General features: G+C 46.0%; 1 protein-coding gene across 1 annotated transcript; it reads right to left on the bottom strand.

Annotated features, from left to right (window-relative positions):
• Positions 1-2,732: 2,732 nt before the first annotated feature.
• Positions 2,733-18,342, bottom strand: LOC110480451 (heat shock factor protein 3). The gene is made up of 13 exons (XM_021548383.2): positions 18,205-18,342; positions 17,020-17,128; positions 15,262-15,389; positions 12,269-12,393; positions 11,334-11,409; positions 10,603-10,664; positions 10,092-10,173; positions 9,681-9,814; positions 8,637-8,882; positions 7,341-7,446; positions 6,723-6,788; positions 5,819-5,885; positions 2,733-5,237 (listed from the first exon to the last, which is right to left on the bottom strand). The coding sequence occupies exons 1-13, from the start codon at positions 18,340-18,342 to the stop codon at positions 4,906-4,908; spliced, it is 1,671 nt and encodes a 556-aa protein (XP_021404058.2). The 3' UTR covers positions 2,733-4,905.
• Positions 18,343-18,544: the final 202 nt, after the last annotated feature.

Below are 18,544 nucleotides of genomic sequence, written 5' to 3'. Positions count from 1 at the left end.
GATGAATTCAAGTATGCAAATCTAAAGTAAAAAATTTTCCAAGAGTCGCAGATACCTACAACCCTCCTTTATCTCACAGACGGATCCTCCCTTCTCACAAAGCAATTTAGCTGCTTGGTTTAATTGATTAATTGTTTTCAATTACAAGCCCTAATTGGGGCCATACATTCCTCTGGTGCCTTCAGACTACTTGGGAACAGGTGAACATGGAAATGCCCAGAGAGAAAATGAGAAGCTTGTCACAGTAGAAAATCTTTGAGACCATGAAATAACGGTTTCTTTACTGTAATGATATATTACTATTCATTTAATGTGATAGTTAATCTCCATAATTCAATAACTGAGCACTAGTTTTGTCTAAGAGAAGTATCTGTTTTCTACTGAAATATCCCTTTCAAGGGATTTTACTGCCTTTTGCTGTTTTCTTCTGCTCCAGTAAAATAATCTCTTCTGCTTCCTTGCATCCAGTTGAACTGAAATGAGCCTTTGCTGTTGTTACACTCAAATTCAACATCCTGTCCTCAAATACAAGTAATCAGACTAATTTAATGCAGCCAACCAAATCCCAGTCCCTGGTGTGGACACAGCCCTCCTGTAGTGCCAGTGAGACATGGTTTGGGTCTGTAGTGGCACAGCGGGATCCTCCCTTGTGGACCTGTATTCCTCCATCAGAAATTTCCCATGAGATGCCACTCCAGCCTGCAGCCACTGGGACAGGGAGAAGCAGCAGAAGCTGCTGTGGGCTGCAGTGTTCAGGCACTTCTTGGTTTTATGAAGGAAAAGGCCACGTTAAGTAAGGTCAAATAATTTGAACTCCTTTGCTGGGAACAGAGCTTGCTGGAGGAGGGTAGAAGCCTATGTTGTCTGGAACTAAGTAGAAGACACTGGTTTGGCTGGGGTAGGGTTGTCTTCACAGTAGCTAATATGGGGTTATGTTTTGCATTTGTGCTGAGCACAAGGTTGACAATATAGAGATGTTTTTGTTATTGTTGATCAGTGTTTACATGGAGCCAAGGCCACACTGGTGAGGGGGCTGGGGGTACAGGGGAGATGGAGAGTGGACACAGCAAGGACAGGTGACCCCAGCTGACCCTGCCACATGACATCACACTCGGTGTAGAAAGCTGGGGGGGGAGGAGGAGGGAGATTTGGAGTGATGGTGTTCATCTTCCCAAGTCACCATTACCCATGATGGGCTCTGCTCTCCCGGAGGTGGCTGAACACCTGCCTGCCCCTGGGAAGCAATGAATGAATCCTTTGTTTTTCCTTGCTTGTGTGCCAGCTTTTGCTTTCACGATTAATGTGTCTTTATCTCAACCCAAGAATTTTCCAGCTTTTACCTTTCCAATTCTCTCCACAGTCCCACTGATGGGAGAGTGAGCGAGTGGCTGCGTGTGAAAACACAATAGGAACCAACCAGGAAGCTGAAACTCAAACTGTGTGACTAAAAAAGGTGTGTAGGTATTTTTCATGTATTTACATTTACCCTGTTGGCTGGGGGAACAGTGGCTGGATAAGCTTTACTCTTTAGAAAATGCAGTGCCAGGCACCTGTAGCTAAGGTGACTGTGGCAGCAACCCCTTGGTTCTGCTTTGGGCATCTGTGATACCATCATGCTGCTTTTCAAAACGAGAATCTTGTTTTAGGAGACAGCAAAACATTCTGAGCATGGATGGATGAGGTGGCATCACACAGCCCAGAAGAAAACAGAGCAAAATCAGTCTTTCTTGTATTCTGGAAAGCTGTTAGCAAGTATAGAGTAGATATGAACTGATGGCAAGGCTCCCACGGTTGGTGTGAGGAGGGCTGGGCTGGAACAGTGCAAAAGATCTGAAAGGAGCATGCAAGAGGAACTTGGCACTTTCTCAGTCTGCACTCGCCGTGCCTGGGAGCGTTCTGTGGATTCCTTGCACACAAATGATAAGGGAGAGCAATCTTTCCTCCCCAGACACAGAGTGATAAAGCTGAGGAGCCAGGCAGCAGCCATGTGTGCTGATGCTGAAGGAAGGAAGCTGCTGCTACAGCGAGGCCCTGCGGTCATGGGTAACAAACTGGTGACAGTAGCCCCACCCAGGCTGGCACATGGGGGCTCAGTGCCTGGCCACTGGCCCTTGGGCACAGGCTGGGCAGGAGGTGCACTGGGCTGCAGATTCAGCCAGCTTGTCATAGTCTGTCCATAGCTCCACATGCCAACTCCACTGCCGTGGCCTTGTCCTTATCCTGAAGAGCAGCATGTTCTGTAGAAAGATCCTTTTTCTTGGCAGTGGAAATGATCAACAGTTCCTTACTTCTAGGAAAATCTCACAAAACCTGTAATGCTTGTGGTGCCAGTTACCCTGGGCACGGTCTGCACAGGGGTGCCAGATCTGGGGTCTGCCTGATGCTACAGATGATCTGGGCTGTTCCATTTCCTTATGTTATCTCCAGTGAATATTTTAATCCACACCTTATGGAGCCGAGGGCCTTTCCTACTGGGGGTCTATGGAGAACATGTGCACTACATCTGGTGTTATTTTTAGTATACATGGTATTTTGAGCTTTCACATCAACTCTTTTGAAAAACCAGTCCCAGGTGCTGTTCTCCCACGCTCTGGAAACAGACACCAGCTGCATCATGAGACCACACTCCAAGTGCATGAAAAAGTCTTAATTCTGCAAAAAATCGGTAAACAGGTTTGGGAAACATTGACACAGACAGGAACACACACAAAGAATGTACAAGAAACACAGTAATCTTTTTGCAATTCTTGAGTTTAATTACTTCAGCATGTGGGTTTTTTTGTTATTCAGTCTTCCCCTTTCCATTGCAATCTTTCTTAGGAAAGTTGCACAAATACTTTTCCCGGACCTGTACATAAATCAGACACACAGCTATACAAACTTTTTTTTTTTTTTTGCAATTTTTCTAAGCCTTGGTTTCTTAACTTCTTAAGAGAGAAAGTGTATTAAAAACCCATGATGCACTCAGACCCAATACCTGACAGTGAGCTGCGCTGAGGGGAGATGACTCTGAGACAGAGGAACATGACACTAATCCACCACAGAAATTACAGTCCAGCCAGCGTGGGGAGTCAGAGGCACAGAACTCACAAAGAACTCTGTTGTCTGCATGGTGCTGTCAACCAGCACACCAGAAAAGCCTGTTTTTCACCGATTCACTCTTGGCAAAACTGTAGCCTTTGGGAAGGAATTAACAAACCAAACCTGACCTGCGACAGATGCAACATGCTTACCTCCCCCTCTCCCTTCAGCTCATGAAAACTTGAGACTATTCAGCCCTTGACCTAAACAAGTCAGTGAAAGAGACTCTGAAGGCTTGAATAAGACAAACTTGGCAAAAAGCAATTCAAAAGATGGAAATGAGAAGGGTCATGTGGTAAGAACAGGTACAGAAGCACAGAAATAAAATGACTCTGAAGGTGTTACACACTCAGGAGCAGGACCTTCCTCTGCAACTCAGAGACTGGACAGTGAAGCACAAATCCAATGAAGTTGGGCCAGTACAGGTAACATGCATTATCTAGCAGGCTTCAGAATATCTACCTTGGATGCTCGAACATAAAAGAGCTCAGCACTTATTATTTCAGGAACGTAAGAGAGAACAAAGCCTGCAGGTAGCCTGAATTCCTAAAACTGGAAAAAATGTAAAGTAACTGTGCTGGCAGGAAATATCAGGTGGTATTATCCAAGGGGGTTTCTACCTGCATCCAAGCCTTTTGCAGCCCCAGCAGTTTGCTGTCACTTCAGCACATAGCAGGTTTGTGTGGGCTGGTGAAGCTGTGACATGCTTGGTACCAGCACACAACTTGCTGCTCCACTGGCACCAGGGCTGGGTTCCACAGTGCAGCTGTTCAGAGAACTTGGGAAACAGTGCCAAAAGAAACTTTGGGGAACAACTTTTTGGTGAAGTAGACACTTGTTTATGTAATTCATTGTCAAAAGACTCAGATGCATCTGGTTGATTTGGCTTTAAGATTCCACGGGCAGAAACTGCAGCGTGAAACCCGGTGTCCATAGAGGGGCAGGGAACAACAGCTGCTACCAGCTCAGAGACACCTTAATGTGAGTCAGTGCAAGGCACTCCAGGGCTCCCCTTCTCATTTTAGGGACAGCTGCTAGCCTTTGCTAAACATGAATCAGTCCTACTGACTATCTCCAAGGACACATGACCTGTGAACTGGGGGCAGGTTACCCCGGAACTGCCATGCAATGTGCATGAGAAATCAGCACTACACAGGAGGGCAAGCACTTCCTACCACAACTCCTACAATCCAGGGCAATGGATGTGTGCTAGCATGTTAAAAAATAATACTCCACAGTTAAATGTCATTTTCCATAGGAAAAATGTTCCCTAAACCTAGGAGCAAATCTAGGAGTATGAAAGTAATCTAAGCAGATGCAAACAATCGTAGCCAGTAACAATCAAAAAAGAAATCTCAAATTAAAAACAAAATGTAAAAACAATTTCAAAAAGTAGGCAAGCCACCTATTGAAGCAGACTCTCCAAAGAGTAAAACCCAGGTTTAAAATATTACACACCACATTACTATCCAGCTAATAAAAACAAACACCACCCCCCAACAAAAAAACCCAGCCAAACTTTACAAACAGGATACAAACGGATTTCCTCTTGCATTAAGAATATTGGATAAAAAGTTATGGAATACACTGTGGTATGTTTACAGGGTTGTTGTTCTTCCCCTCTGTCTGGTGCCTTCACTCCACCAGCTCTTGTTGTTGTTGAGCTTGTGTTCAGTTCTCCCTGCTTGCAGCAAGAGAACTTCCATTTGTCTGTGCAGAACAGGGTCCCCAGGAAGCAGGTGAGGACCAAGCTCACATTTTTGCTGCTCCACTCCTTTGGTGATTATTCCATAGCACTAAGCTGGTTACAGATGTTCTACGAGTTCAAGAAATTTCTATCTCAGAGGCCTCATCTATGAAGTTAGCAACAGGACTGAGAAGCAGGAGTGGAAACAGTTTATACTCTCCATTTCCATCTTCTGGCAGGAGAGGAGGATCACCCATTCCCAAAGTGTCCAAAGGCTCGGCCTGGGCTGCTGGAGCTGCAAGTGGCACAACAGCTCCACTGGCTGATGGAGGCTGGAGAGCAGGTTTTTCCTCCAGGGGAGGCAGCAGAAAGTCTTTTGGATCGTCTGCCTTTCCTGCAGCTTCACCTGAAGGCAGCTCTTCAAATAAGGAAAGCAGAGGGTTGGCCCTGTACTGGATCAGCTGCATATCTGAGGGAAAAACAAACAGTTCAAACTGCTTCACTGACTGAAGGCTCTTATTCAAGGCAAAGACACATGGAGATGTTGCTTCAAACTTGGTGCACTACAGGAAAGCCCAAGGTGGGCTGGGACAAACCCTACACCCCACAGCTGTCAGAGTGAAGCCATGCCCCAGTGCCTGCAAATATCAGTGCCTGAAGCCCACTCCAAGCCCCTGACTCTCACAGCATGCAATAGCAGCACTGCATGGAAACCTGAGCAGCTCTGGGGGATCACAGCCTGTGTAGGAGGTAGTGCCACAAGGGCCTTTGCAGTTTTGCTTCCCACTGTGGCACTCATGTCACGTTTCCATGTGAAAAGGGACACAGGATGGGACCCGTGTTTTCTGTGTGAAGAACCTCAGGCCACAGGATAGGCCTTTAAAGACTGAGGCACAGCTTCAAGATCAGTGAAACATCACAGTCTTCACAAAAAGCTTAAGTCCAGACCAAACAAGGAGAGTTAGCTATAGGCTACAACAATTCCATTTCAATACACAGTTTTCAAAGAGAGTGGAGCTGCCACAGAGCTCAGTGTTCCTTCCTGCCCACCTTTGCTTCCTGCTGTTTCCCTCTCACTTGCTCCCAAACCTTCAGTGCTCTCTGCCAAGTTTGCCATCTGAAACAAAGCAGACAGAGTTAAGACAGAATGTTTAACAACAAAATGGAAATCTTTACTGACTGGTTAACAGAATTAGATGTGAAAGGAGGAGGAAAGAGAGATGGAGCAATTGAGCAGTGAGCCTGTCATTGTACATGAAGGCCTGCACACAGGAGCTTTCAGAAGGAGGCACAGTGAAATACAGACAACTTACTAAACAAAACAAACTTCTGACTAACAAATACTTGTTCTACCTTCCAAACCAAAAGCTTTATTATAATAGGTCTTGTTGGAATAACAGTTAAATATGATTTCATCATGTAATTGAATTCTGCAGGCACTGCTTAAACACAGATGCATTTTACATCAGTTGTAGTCAAAGCTCTTCTTACTGGGAAATCCTAGTTTAAATATTATTTCAGGACTACAACAAAAATAACACTTGCAAGAGTGTTTTTTTAATAGTATGAATCAATGTTAGGAACTGGACCAAGAGAATAAGTTTGTGCTGAACTTCTGTGTATCTTCTGAGGAAATCCCATAGAGACATGTTCAGAACAACTACAGTATATTGCACTACAATTTTCGTTTAGTACTTTTCCTTTAGTCTTCAGATAGGCATTCCAAGCGTATGACTGCACTAGGAATGTAGGACTGGAAATTATCTTGAGATCCCTCCTAAATTTTGACATGCCAACATTGATAACTGAAACCCTGGAGTCAGCTGGAGGAGATGAACCAGCAGTGTCACCCTGTGCCATCAACCCTGTTCCCACCCTTGAGCTGCATCAAGCAAGGTTCAACTCCCAGCATCACACTTGCCCTCCCCATCACAGAAGTAAATCTTACTCTTACATTTTCAATACCAGCAGGAGTTTCCATCAAGTTCATATCCAGGGCTGGCAGCTCCGGATTAAATGTCTGAAAATAAAACCAGATCATATGTGAACCAATAAAGTTCTTGAAATAAAACTGCAGAGGGCTCCTGAGAGGACTGCAGGCCCCAGTGAGCTGCTCCTTCCACTGAAGCATGGGGACAGTGGCACCTCCATGGGCTGTCAGCTGGGAGCTTCAAGCTGTGGCAGTAAACTGAGGTCACAGAAGGAGAAAAGGCTACCCTATTTCCCAGTGATTCCAGGAATACAGCTAAGTTTCACTCGGTATCATCCAGTTAAATCAAATACAAGGATGTACGTCAGGATGTGATGGTATGTGATTAGGCTTCAGGAGAAGTGAGGCAAATGTTTTCCTTTCCCCCCCCCCCACTTCTTCTCTGTACAACAGGAATCCTGTATGACCTAGAAAGACTCCCAGTACTACCCTGTACACTGAATACCTACAAATCATTCTATTTGTAACTACTTGCTTTCCAAGATGTTCCTGACTCTTACCCATTACAACATGAGATAAACTAGCAGCATTTCATGACACAGCCTGAGCAGTATTTCTCAGAAATAGTGAGAAGACACTCACGTCGCTGAATGCTTCAGCACCAAAGTTGTACTGCTTCCCTGACAGCATTGTTTGGAGCTCTTCAAGGCTGGCATCGATGCAGTTCAGAAAATCCTGAATTTCCTCTCTAAAAAGACAAAATTACATAGCACTGTAAGGTACAGTTGGCAGGCAGGGCCTCCTCTTGCCCCAAAGGGCAGGTTGCCTACAATGCAGTATAGCCACATGGATGAAATCACATTCCCATATCACCTTTCACTCAAGTTCTTTGAGGTACAGGTACAAGAGAAAACTACCTGAACAGCAAGCACAACTACAGCTACCAGGTCAAAAAGCAATTCCTCCTTTCATACCTACTTCTTCCCTCATTTGAGTATCTGGTGAATGTTCTCAGATCTCAGCCTGTACACCAGTATCTGTTTAAACAAAGGTCTGATGGCTTTGCCCTGGGACAATGAATGATAAGCAAAGGGCTGGAAATAATCTGGGCCTGAAGGAACTCTACCTACTTTGAAACATCAGCTTGTTGCCAAACTGGACATGTTTCCAGGGAGAGTGGGAAGGACATGAGGGACAGTGAAGAACCTGAGAAGGCAGTGTGGGCAGGCACAGTACCCACACTTCATGTCTTGCTGTGCCATGAGTCCCCAGCACTGAGGAGCAGGCAGTTCCCAGGCACTGCCCCACATCCTGCTGTGCAGGAGGGAAGATAGAGCAGGGCCTTCAGACCATGAGTGCTGGGACACCACCCCAGACCCTCCAACCTGCTGCTGACCACAGCAGAAGAGCTGTAGGAGCAAGCGTTAAAGCTTTGTCCTTGATACAGCTCTCCTGTGCAGACACAGTGGGGCAGGAACCCACAGCCTGCACCCCTGATCCAGGGCTGTGTGATCTGACAGAGCACACAAGAAACAGCTTTGTACAAATGAGGGGCAGAGAAGGGAAGAACAGTGAGATGACCACCAGGACAATACACATCCAGGTCCCAGGAACAAAGTGCCCACAATGCCAGCCCGAGCTCAGTGCCTGGCACCTGCTGCTTGGCAGCACCTGGCAGTGACAGCAGTGGGCTGATGGGGCACACTGACAGATGCACCAGCAGTCAGGCACACGTTACCATGAAGGTGACAGAGACCTTGCCCTTTTTCAATATGTGATGCCAACGCTTGACTTTTTTAAGCCCTGGTAACAGGTGCAGAGAATTTACTTCAATGATAATTCAAAAGCAGATTCCCTATGTTCTGCCAAACAACACAGAACTCTGACAGCATCCCACGAGGTGACAACAGTAAACACTTTTCAGAAACAAGTTAATACCTGTCCAGCAAAGGATCATTTTGGTTTCCAGGGTTGTTCTCATTCAAGATGGAGTCAATTACTGACACGGGGTCCTCTGGAGCATTTGGCTGTGCAGTGTGGAGCTCCACAGCAGCCGTGCCTATTTCGCTGGATTTGGTGACATCGTTTACAGCAACTGATGGGACAGGCTCTGCACAACTTAACTCACTTGGCTGTGATACTTGACAAAGAGGTAAGCCAGGATCTAGAGCTGCCTGTGGCTCTCTAAAATGTGACCCAAACAGAAACATCACATAGGAGAATTTATCAACTGCATTACTATTCATTTCAGGTTTAGTATCTCAAATCTTAATAAGATTAGGCCAGTCAAGGATTCAAGTAACAAACTGGTCTTTAGAAAAAGCAGCAAAGTGGCAGATGAAGAATCTCTTACTACAACTTGTACAGAAAGCATAAAAGCTGTATAACTCAACACCTTTTTCCTGGGCAAAAAGCAGCAATATAATATACAGGAACTAGGCAGGAGGGAAACTCTTAACAGATAGACTCTGGAAAGAAAAATATTCCTAATCAGTCCATATTTTACTCTGGGCATTAACAATTAAATGGGTTTTCAGTAAAATCTGTTGCCACACAGAGAATGCCTTCCCTAGGATATGCTTAGTGAGAGCAGTATTGAAACTGGATATACAACTATACACTTTGATTTGTTAGCAATCTATATACATTTTGGATTATTAGAAACCTATGTATGCATTCAGGTCCCTGTTCAGTTGAAAAGTCAAGTATGTGTTCATTTGCTGAACAGACAGAAAAGCCTCAGCAAATTAAACCTGCAATGCCTATCAGCCTGTCAGGCCTCCAGGGACTCCAGAAGACACATGAGCTTTGACAATGACCAAAGCTACATGCTGCAGAAGGAAAGCCTACAACAGTCCTGTCATGCACAAATGGACATTCAGAGACACCTTCTGTTTCCCAGAATCCAGATGGATTGCCAACATTAACATAACTACCCAGTTATTAGCCCAGGGATAAATACTTCATATACTCTGGACATACCTGGCTCTGCCACTTGTGTGTGCCACAGCAAGGAGGCCATTGGTGGCATTTTCCAGGGTGTCAGTGATATCTCGGATTATCAGACCTGTACCATTTCCATCCTCTTCAGCTGCACTATGTTCAGAAAAAGCCATCTGCAGACACAGCACAGAATGAGTAAACCACAGGCTCCGACCTTTTCTCATACTGAAGCCCACTCTCCTTGCAGCTTCTCTTTCCTGTTCACATTTCATCTGAGACCAGTTGCACTGATTTGCATGATTTTACAGCCAGCGTGTTGCTCTTAAGCTGCCCATTACAAAAGGGAGAGCATTTGATTACCAGCTTAGGGTATTTGTAGCTGTAAGGAAGACTGATATCACTGTGTATCATCCTGTCCAACCCACTGCCTCTGTCCCTGGGAAGACTTACAGCTTGGCCACTCTCCACAGGGATGCGGACATACTGGCGACTGTACTTGGAGGGTGAAGCACCTGCAGCATCTGTGAGAGACCTGAGACAAAGCACAGCTTTAGTTCATCCTGCCTGCCAGAGGGAAGAGCTGCAGCAGTGCCAAGGACAGGCAGTAATGGTCATCATTCTTGCCCTCCCAAGAAGCCTGGCTTTTAGGGAAAAAAGTGTGTGTCAGGAAGGGTACTGCAGGCAGCCTGTCCTACACACATACTGTGGTTTGGAGGATACATGCACATTTTGAGATTTACCATTTCTGATAACTGTGCCCTCTGGAATTGAAAATTTATAGAATATTACCTTCCCACCCATTTTAGTGATAAGGAGGAAATACTTGTTTTGTGTTTGACTGACCTTCCATCAGCTTTCTCAAGTTTGAATATGCAAGTGATAAAAATACCTGTCACACAATAGAAACTGATTTATCCCTACAATTTACATCTGACTGGTCTGGGACCTATCAAATAATTACCTTTTTCTTTTGACCCCAACAATATAATTTCCTCGCATCAAACTTAGTATAAATTGAAGAATCTAAAAGGAAAGACAAGAGAAAGCCAAAACCAAATGGTCAGCATAGCAATCCTAATATTAAATTCTTAATTCAGATTTTACTATAAAATTATATAGTTACATGATAGAAATTAACAGAAGTTTAAAAAAACCATTTGCAATTGTATTTTAAAGAACAAAGCAAGAGTTACAAACTGCATAGAAAAATTAGCCCACTTGCACAGTTGTTTTTTTTTTTTTTTGAAATACAATATAGCAGCACAAATCACTAGAGGATTCCAGACCAGAAACAGCTGAGGAATAAACCAGAGAAAATTTTTTTCCAGTGTGCAGACTCCTACAGTTTATACATTCCAAATTCACTTCTCAAGTGATCTAAGTGTATCCTGGTCCAAGATCTTTCACAGACTCCATTCCATGTGCCTGCAATCTCTCAAGTTCTGGGCTCCTGTTACCATGCACTGTCTCCACACACTGACATCCTACTATGACTTTTCCTTAGTGCTTTGCTCGTGGTTCTTTACTGTGCTACTTCTGGGACACTCAGGAACTGTGAACATTTTCTTTATGCTGTATTAATACAGCCTGTTCAGCTCTGTGTCATTTGTCATTCTACATAAGCAAAGAATGCCATGAAGTATCACAGAGGCAGGAATAAGGATGGTAGCACTGAAGATGCTGCAATGGTACCTTAGACAGCAGCTTCTGTTGTTGACTGTGCTTCTGCCTTAGAACTGCCACTTCTTTCCACAGGGCCTTATTTTCTCTGCAATGCAGAATAAATCAGAAGACAGAGGATGAACAGAGTTTACTTTATATGCTCTAGATTTACAGCTTTCAAACCTTTAGAGTACCTCGCAGAACCAATGGCAACATTCCCTCTGTGGATAACTAACCCTCAGTTAATTCGATCTACTAACATTAACTCTGGATTAACTTAACTCCATTTTACATCAGCAGCATGAAACACTCACTTAAAAAGGACACCCTCATCCTCTGCTGCTCCACCAATAATCTTGATCTGAGGTATTCCTTCAAAGCCTCAAAGCTGTTGAGTAAGGACTTTGTGTTACACTCAGCCTGTTTCCAAACACTGACAGTCTTGGGACAGATCTAAAGGTGCTGTTCAATGGGCTTGGTTGCTCTTTTTTTTTAAGGAACAGAAAGAGAAAGGTATTTCTTGGACTCTGGTTGGTATCTGCTGGCATACCAATGACCTGAATGAATTACCAATACCTATATGAAGGGGATCTGAGAGAACAGAGATGAGGATGTGCAAAGTCCACTTTCAGTTAGAAAGAAAACAAAACACCAATTGTCCCTCATTGCATCTAACCCTGTCTCCATTCAAAAAATGAAATGCTTTTATTGACCTAAAAACTTACTAGAGGTGCTGGCAACCAGAGTGAAATCTCAAGGCAGCCAACACCCAGTCTAAATCTCCATCTGTAACTGAATTGCAAAACCAAACAAGATTCAGAATGTTGTGTGGGGTGGAATGGGCATTCTTAGGAAAAAGATATAGTTTCACCTGTTTCCAGTTCAAATGAAACCCATATTTAGCCAATCTCCATCAGATACAAGCAACATTCAATGCATGAGTGCCCCGAAACAGCCGAGTCTACCTCTTCATGTTAGCCAGCCTGACATCCATGTTGTTCTGCTGCTCTCTCATCTCCTGCACCTCAGACAGGACTTTGTGCAAATCCTCTGTGCAGACCTTGAGATCCTCAGTTCTCACTGCAGACACCTGGAATAGGTACACACACTTTACTACAAACAGTACATGCTCCTTGTTGCAGGGAGAGTGCAGCCAGACTGCAGGGCAGGACCAAGCCCAATTAAAAGACCAAGTAAGACTGCAATTCTTATATGGCACAAAACACCACAACTGCTACAGGTGACAATCCTTAGGACAGGCTGCACTGTATGAACAAAACAAGATGCCAATGAAAACATGAGATTAGCACTTTGTACCTGGAGACAGTAGATTCATGACTGTAATTCACAATAAAAACCACTGACTGCAAAGGGCTTTCCCTGGGGGTTCCCTGTCAGGCCTGGTGACAGTTTGCCCTCTAGTGTCACAGACAGCACACCAGCCAAAAAAACCCCACAGCTGATTGTGGAAGAACAAGATGATCATATTCCTTCTAGGTATGGGTAAATCTGCCAGCAAAGGAGTAACACATTTCCAGTAAGTTACTGGGAGATGAAGGCATCCAGTTAGATGCATCCTACTCAATCTGAAAATTTATCATACACCAGGTTGAACTGATTCCCCCATTGGTGTTTCCTCTGCTACCTCTCTGCTCAGTGACATTCCAAGGTTATGGAGACTTGTCTGCAGAGAGTCCAAACCACTCTTCTGTTCACAGCACAATCTGTGACTGCTGCTGCTTCAAACGATGGTGGAAAAGCCATCAGAGAGCAAAAAGTTCACAATCTCCTTCCTGCACTTGTATATGAAACATTTTCCAGTTCCTTCAGCAACTCTCTCTGCAACAGAACCATTGTTGGCTGCAACACAATTCAAGACTTTGAAAAACACAGGTCTATAGTGCATCACATGCACGTGTCTGAATGACACATTCAGCTTTTGTGGCCATAATTTTGAATATCATTTTGCCAAATACTGACTATAATTGAGCCACATGGAGTCATACCAGGTGTCCCTCCCAACCTACATCCTGCTGGGAGTTTTCTTGTTACTCTGCTAAATTCCAAGGAGGATGGGAAAGCATCTTGTGTGGATTCCGTGGGGCAGGTGAAAGCACCAATGTGGTATTGCCCTGCTGTGGAGTGTGGTAACTTCCGTGCAGGTTGGCTCACACATCTTGTCTTCCGAGTGGAATGGTCAGTAAATGAACCAATGGTGTTATAAATCAACATCCCATCCCTTTGTGCTGGAACAGAACACAGCTGTTGTGCAATCACTTCTCAGACATGACTAACTACTTTCTTGACACAGTCCCATGGTGCAAAGGATGCACTGAAGGGTCTGACAGTTCTCCTCCCTGTCTGCAGTCTACATGCTTTGCTGTTTGCTGCAGCTAATAAATTATGCGAATGTACACAGGGTGCATCCCAAATGGAATTCAAGGCTGTCTTATTTCTCTTCAGCACACCATCCTTCTGTGGGAAGACAACCAAAAGTTTTAGGAAGTGGGTGGAAATTCCAAATGCAGCCAGCTAGCCTCTAAAAAAAAAACAAGGGCCAATATAAACTCTGCCCAAGTTCAAGGAACTGCTCTTCAGAGTCCCCAACTGGCTAATCAGGGCACCCAGTCCTTGGGTGCTGAGGCACTGGCACAGATTGCCCAGGGAAACTTGGCTGTCCTGTTCCCATTCCTAGCTGGATGGGGCTTGGAGCAACCTGGTCTAGTGAGAGGTGTCCCGGCCCATGGCAGTGGCTGGAATGAGATGAGCTCTAAGGTGCCTTCCAACTCAAACCATTCTGGTATTCTATGACGACACACAGGGTATCTGCACACCAGCAGAACTAAAAGCGAAAGTAAGTAAAGTAAGTCCTGCATTCAAACGTGCATTCCAGACAGAGGCCTGAAATACAGATTATAGACAATACTGGAATATACTGGCTGCATTCCAGGCAGTAGAAGAGCAAGGAAATTAATGACTGCTTTACAAAAAAAAAAAAAAAAATCAAAAACATTTCCTGTGCAACAAAGAGTATCTTTCACCAACGTATTCAACACTTCACACCAATGTCCTTGGCACTGAGCAGAGCTTTTGTCTCTCCATCTAGAACACTCCACCCAGTGCACCACCCCTGGGACACATGGTGCCACACCTGACGTCAGCGTGCACCTGCCCTGCCAGGCGTGCAGGCTGGGACACGCTGGTCACAGCAGGGGGGGCACAGGCCCGAGCCAGCGCCACGCCATCGATCCTGGCTCCAAGCAGGGGCAGCTCAGTGGAGAATCAATCCAAACACAATTGCAGCTCTCCAGCCTACGCTGGGCTTTTATTACCCTGGGCAATGCAGCCACACCTGACGACAGCCTAAAGAAAAGATTCTGCTGTTCAAATGTCAACGTGATGGATCATGATACTCTCTTCCTCAGGATATTATGGGCTGTAATGTGCCAATAGAGAATAAATATCTGTGCAGATACAGGTCAGACAAGGCCTGAACGTACAAAAGAAAAGCAGAAAGTGATCTTAAGGATGTAGCTTAGTGGCAACACGGTTTTGGAGGAGCAATATACTTTAAGCAAACTCATCCAAATGAAATGGTTACTGATGTTCTTGCAAATTTTTAATGAGTGGCGAATGGGAATGCATTTTATTTTGTTTCTTTTGCTTTGTGATTTTCTCAGAGTTGGAGATGCTGACAAAAATGCAGATCATGCTAAGCTGCAATCAGGGATATGAACTCTGTGGAGAAGGGCTGTGGTTTGATGATTATGCAGAACATGGTCCTATCCCAGTTCACAACCAAGAGCAGACCAGGTTTTGTCTAAGCACTGGCCTGGCATCATGAGGGAGCTACCTTGGTTCCCATGGTATTTGCTGTCTTGTGTTTGAAACACCCATATGAACTCCTGATAAGCCACTTTTCGTAACTAAGTGAAGTAAGTATGTGTTCAGACTATACCTTGCGCTTGATGTTTTCCAGTAAATGTGCCTTCCCTTGCTTGAAGAAAGGGTGCTGGAACTCAATGACTGAGCTTTTCTCTGCTGTAATGATACCATTCTCCAGAGCAATCACCTTCCTGAAACCATCTGTGGAGAGAAAATCAACAAAGCCATTTCTTCTAGTTGAAAGCTGACTCGGAATACATACAGCTTAAGAAATGTCCAGTGCTACCAAAACACCCACTGCACTACAGTTACTGGGAGAAAAAACTATAAAAAAAAAACAGCCAAGGTAGCCTTTCTTGGTGCTCAATGATTTCATTGCTCTGATCTTCACAGCTAGAGGACATGTCCACAGTAGCACTGCCCGTCCTTGGCAGGCTGCACATGCAACTGCACAGCAGAGGCCAGTGTGTGTCTGTGGGCAAGACAGCCATGACCAAATCATCACAGCCATGTACAAACCTTCACAACAGTTAGTCAGAAATTAGATTTATTATGGTATCTTGAATAGAATCATGTCCAAGTGGATGCAGAGGAATGGCACACTTTCCCTTTTATCCCTGACAACTACAAATCAAAACAAATGCTGTCATGTACCACCAAGGTCTGCAGAATAAAGCAAAGCAGAGAAGTTAATTCCTTGCCTGCCTGTAGCAGACACCTGCAGCACAGCACCTTCTACATACTAGACTGCCTGCACAAAGTAAGATATTGCCAGTTCTATTTCCATCACTGCTCAAACACCACAGGGTAGATGCATGATTCAGCTGACAGGCCAATCCACGTCTCTCCTCAGTCAAGGTTTTAACACAATTAATGCACTCCAACTATTATTAGAAAGCCAGGATAGATCCAGCAGGAAAAGGAGGCTGCCACTACATTGTATAGCTACACAGGAATATTTGCTTTTTTTTTTTTAAATTTATCCTACAAGGGAGGAGATAATTGTTTCTTTGGATTATCCTCTGTCACTCAAGTGATGGAGCTTACAAAAACAAGCACATAACACAAACAGAAGCATCTACCCTCTGTCCAGAGACAAAACAGATGTGCTATATGTTACAAAACCTATACAGGCATCAGCTAGAGAGATCAGGCAAACCTGCTGGGCAAGGACAGAGAGCTTCTCCCTGTCAGTCTGAAATCCTCACTAAGGCAGCATCTCCTGGGCTGTTTGTCCCTCCAGGTTCCAGAAGCTTCTGCAGTTATTCTTGCTGGTTGTTGCAGCCCTGCATGCTGCACTGTGCCCTTGAACCACCCTCACTGCACCCCTCTGCCTGGCCACACTGCACATGTGCTATGCAACACTGCCACATGATGCTCACAAGTTGAGCAGAGAAAACACAGCGAGAAATGTAGTGCAGCTCAGCCCATCAGTGGGACTGATCTGGTTCCAACACATCAAAGCGGGCAAGAGTAGTGGTAGCCCCAAAATCCAGGCAATTTTTCTCACATTCTAGGTGTTCTCTACTCCCCTGGGTACACACCTGCTTGCTGCAAGAGCAACACTGGAGCTGAGGGAACCTCACGCTACCTCTAGGCACCAGCACATATTCTAACAGCTGTTACTCAAATGGAGCTAAAACACAAAAACCAAACACTAAACCATGCTCTACCATCAGTCTTTTCTTTTGCAAAACAAACCTAAGGTCAGGGCTCAGGTTTTTAAGGATGAAAGACTTGCCAAGTTCATTTGCTTGTTTAAGAAATCCAGACCAAAGCCAAATAGCTATGAACTTGGCAGACAGAGTGTGTAGGAAGCGCTGATGCTTACACATGTTCAGTTGCCGTATGAAGCTGGAGATATTGTTGTGTTTGAAGTACTTGGGGAGGAGCTCCTTGGCAAACCTCTGCTCATCCAGAATGCAGAAATTCTCGCCATTCTAGGAAACAAGCAGAAGTAACAGTTAGTAAATAAGCACAGCTTTTCTAAAGTGTTGCTCTTAAGTGAAGATCATAAAACAGCAGCAACCGTTCCGACAGGAGAGAAGGGCAAAAGACTTCACCAAGTGAACAGTCTGTGGCAACACCCAAGACTGGACTAAAAGGTTTGAATTCAGAGACACAAGTACATAGAAAGCTTCTACTGAACAGGGAATTTTCTTACAGCCCTGACATACTGATCTTAATCCAAGGTAAAATTTTTCTAAAAACCTGCTCCCTCTGTCCCCAGGAAACACAAGCGTTGCATAAGCCAAATGGAATTCATGCCACTAAAGAGATTTCATCTCCCTTCATCAGCCTGCCCAGCTCCTGACAAGATTATTCCATTGTATGTGCTATGTCATCACTAAAAATAACTACGTAACGTTGCTCAGTTACCGAAGTTCAGACAACACAACCCAGCGGTGACCAGGGGTAAGTGTGACACCAGCAGTGCCAGATTTATCGTATGCTCAAGACCAAACTTCCTGGAAACAGAAAGAGCTTTTTGCATCACTTTTATGTGATAAAGAATAAAATATTGTGTTTATTTTAATCTTTGCCTTTGTAAAGGGCGAATGGCTGGGAAAAAAGCGGAGAAAAACCCTACAGATTTAAAAATGACAGGGAACAAAAGTAAACACAGTGCTTGTCTGGCCAGTGTGTCCATGCCCTATGCCCGCGGGGCACATCCGTCCCCGCGCCAGAAGGAAAATGGACATTTAATGGCTCCTGCCAGCGTCCTTTCGCCCCTGGGAGCTGCCGAGCGGGGATCCGGGACTGCCCCCGGGGATGTCCCGCTGCGCCAGCGCCGCCGCCGCGGGCCGCACGCGGGGCCGCCAGCGCGGGAGGGCCCGGGCACGGCCCCGGCACGGCCCCGGCCCGCCAGCAGCGCCAAAAGCGGGGCGGGGAAGCGCGCTCGGCTCGCTGCGGGCAGCCGGGGACCCTCGGCCACCGCAGCCCCGGCCCGGCGCCCCCGCCACCCTCGAGTCCTTCGCGCGGGCCTCCCCGGGCCGGGCCCGAGCGGCCGCCTCACCCTGCTCCAGCAGATGACGTCGTCGCTGTCCGGATCCTCCAGCAAGGCCCAGAGCTTGGCGAGGAAGCCGGGCACGGGCCCGGGGCCGGGCGCGCCGGGGGCGGCGGGGCCGCGGGGCAGCGCGGGCGCCTCCCGCATCCTCGGAGCGCCACGGGCCGCGCCAGGGGGACGGGCCGCGCGGCGCCGCGCGACGCACCGCGGGGCGGGGCCCGGCGGCTCCCGCCAATCAGCGGCGGCCCCGCGCGCCGGCCCCGCCCCCGCTCGCCCCGGCGGCCGCGAGCGTGACTCTTGTTGTGCTCCCGGGGGAGCGCGCGGCCGCGTGACGTCACCGCGGGCATTT

The sequence above is a fragment of the Lonchura striata genome, chromosome 14, assembly GCF_046129695.1.
Source record: "Lonchura striata isolate bLonStr1 chromosome 14, bLonStr1.mat, whole genome shotgun sequence".
Classification (NCBI taxonomy): Eukaryota; Metazoa; Chordata; class Aves; order Passeriformes; family Estrildidae; genus Lonchura; species Lonchura striata.
The sequence above is the reverse complement of the archived record's forward strand: the minus strand, read 5'-3'. Positions and strand labels throughout refer to the sequence as shown.

Coding starts and splice junctions, on each gene's coding strand:
- LOC110480451 (XM_021548383.2), bottom strand. CDS start 18,342: ATGCGGGAGGCGCCCGCGCTGCCCCGCGGCCCCGCCGCCCCCGGCGCG. Junction 9,815..10,091: donor CTGTGGAGAGTGGCCAAGCT/GTAAGTCTTCCC, acceptor CTGTGTCTGCAG/ATGGCTTTTTCTGAACATAG. Junction 8,883..9,680: donor CACACAAGTGGCAGAGCCAG/GTATGTCCAGAG, acceptor GTCACATTTTAG/AGAGCCACAGGCAGCTCTAG.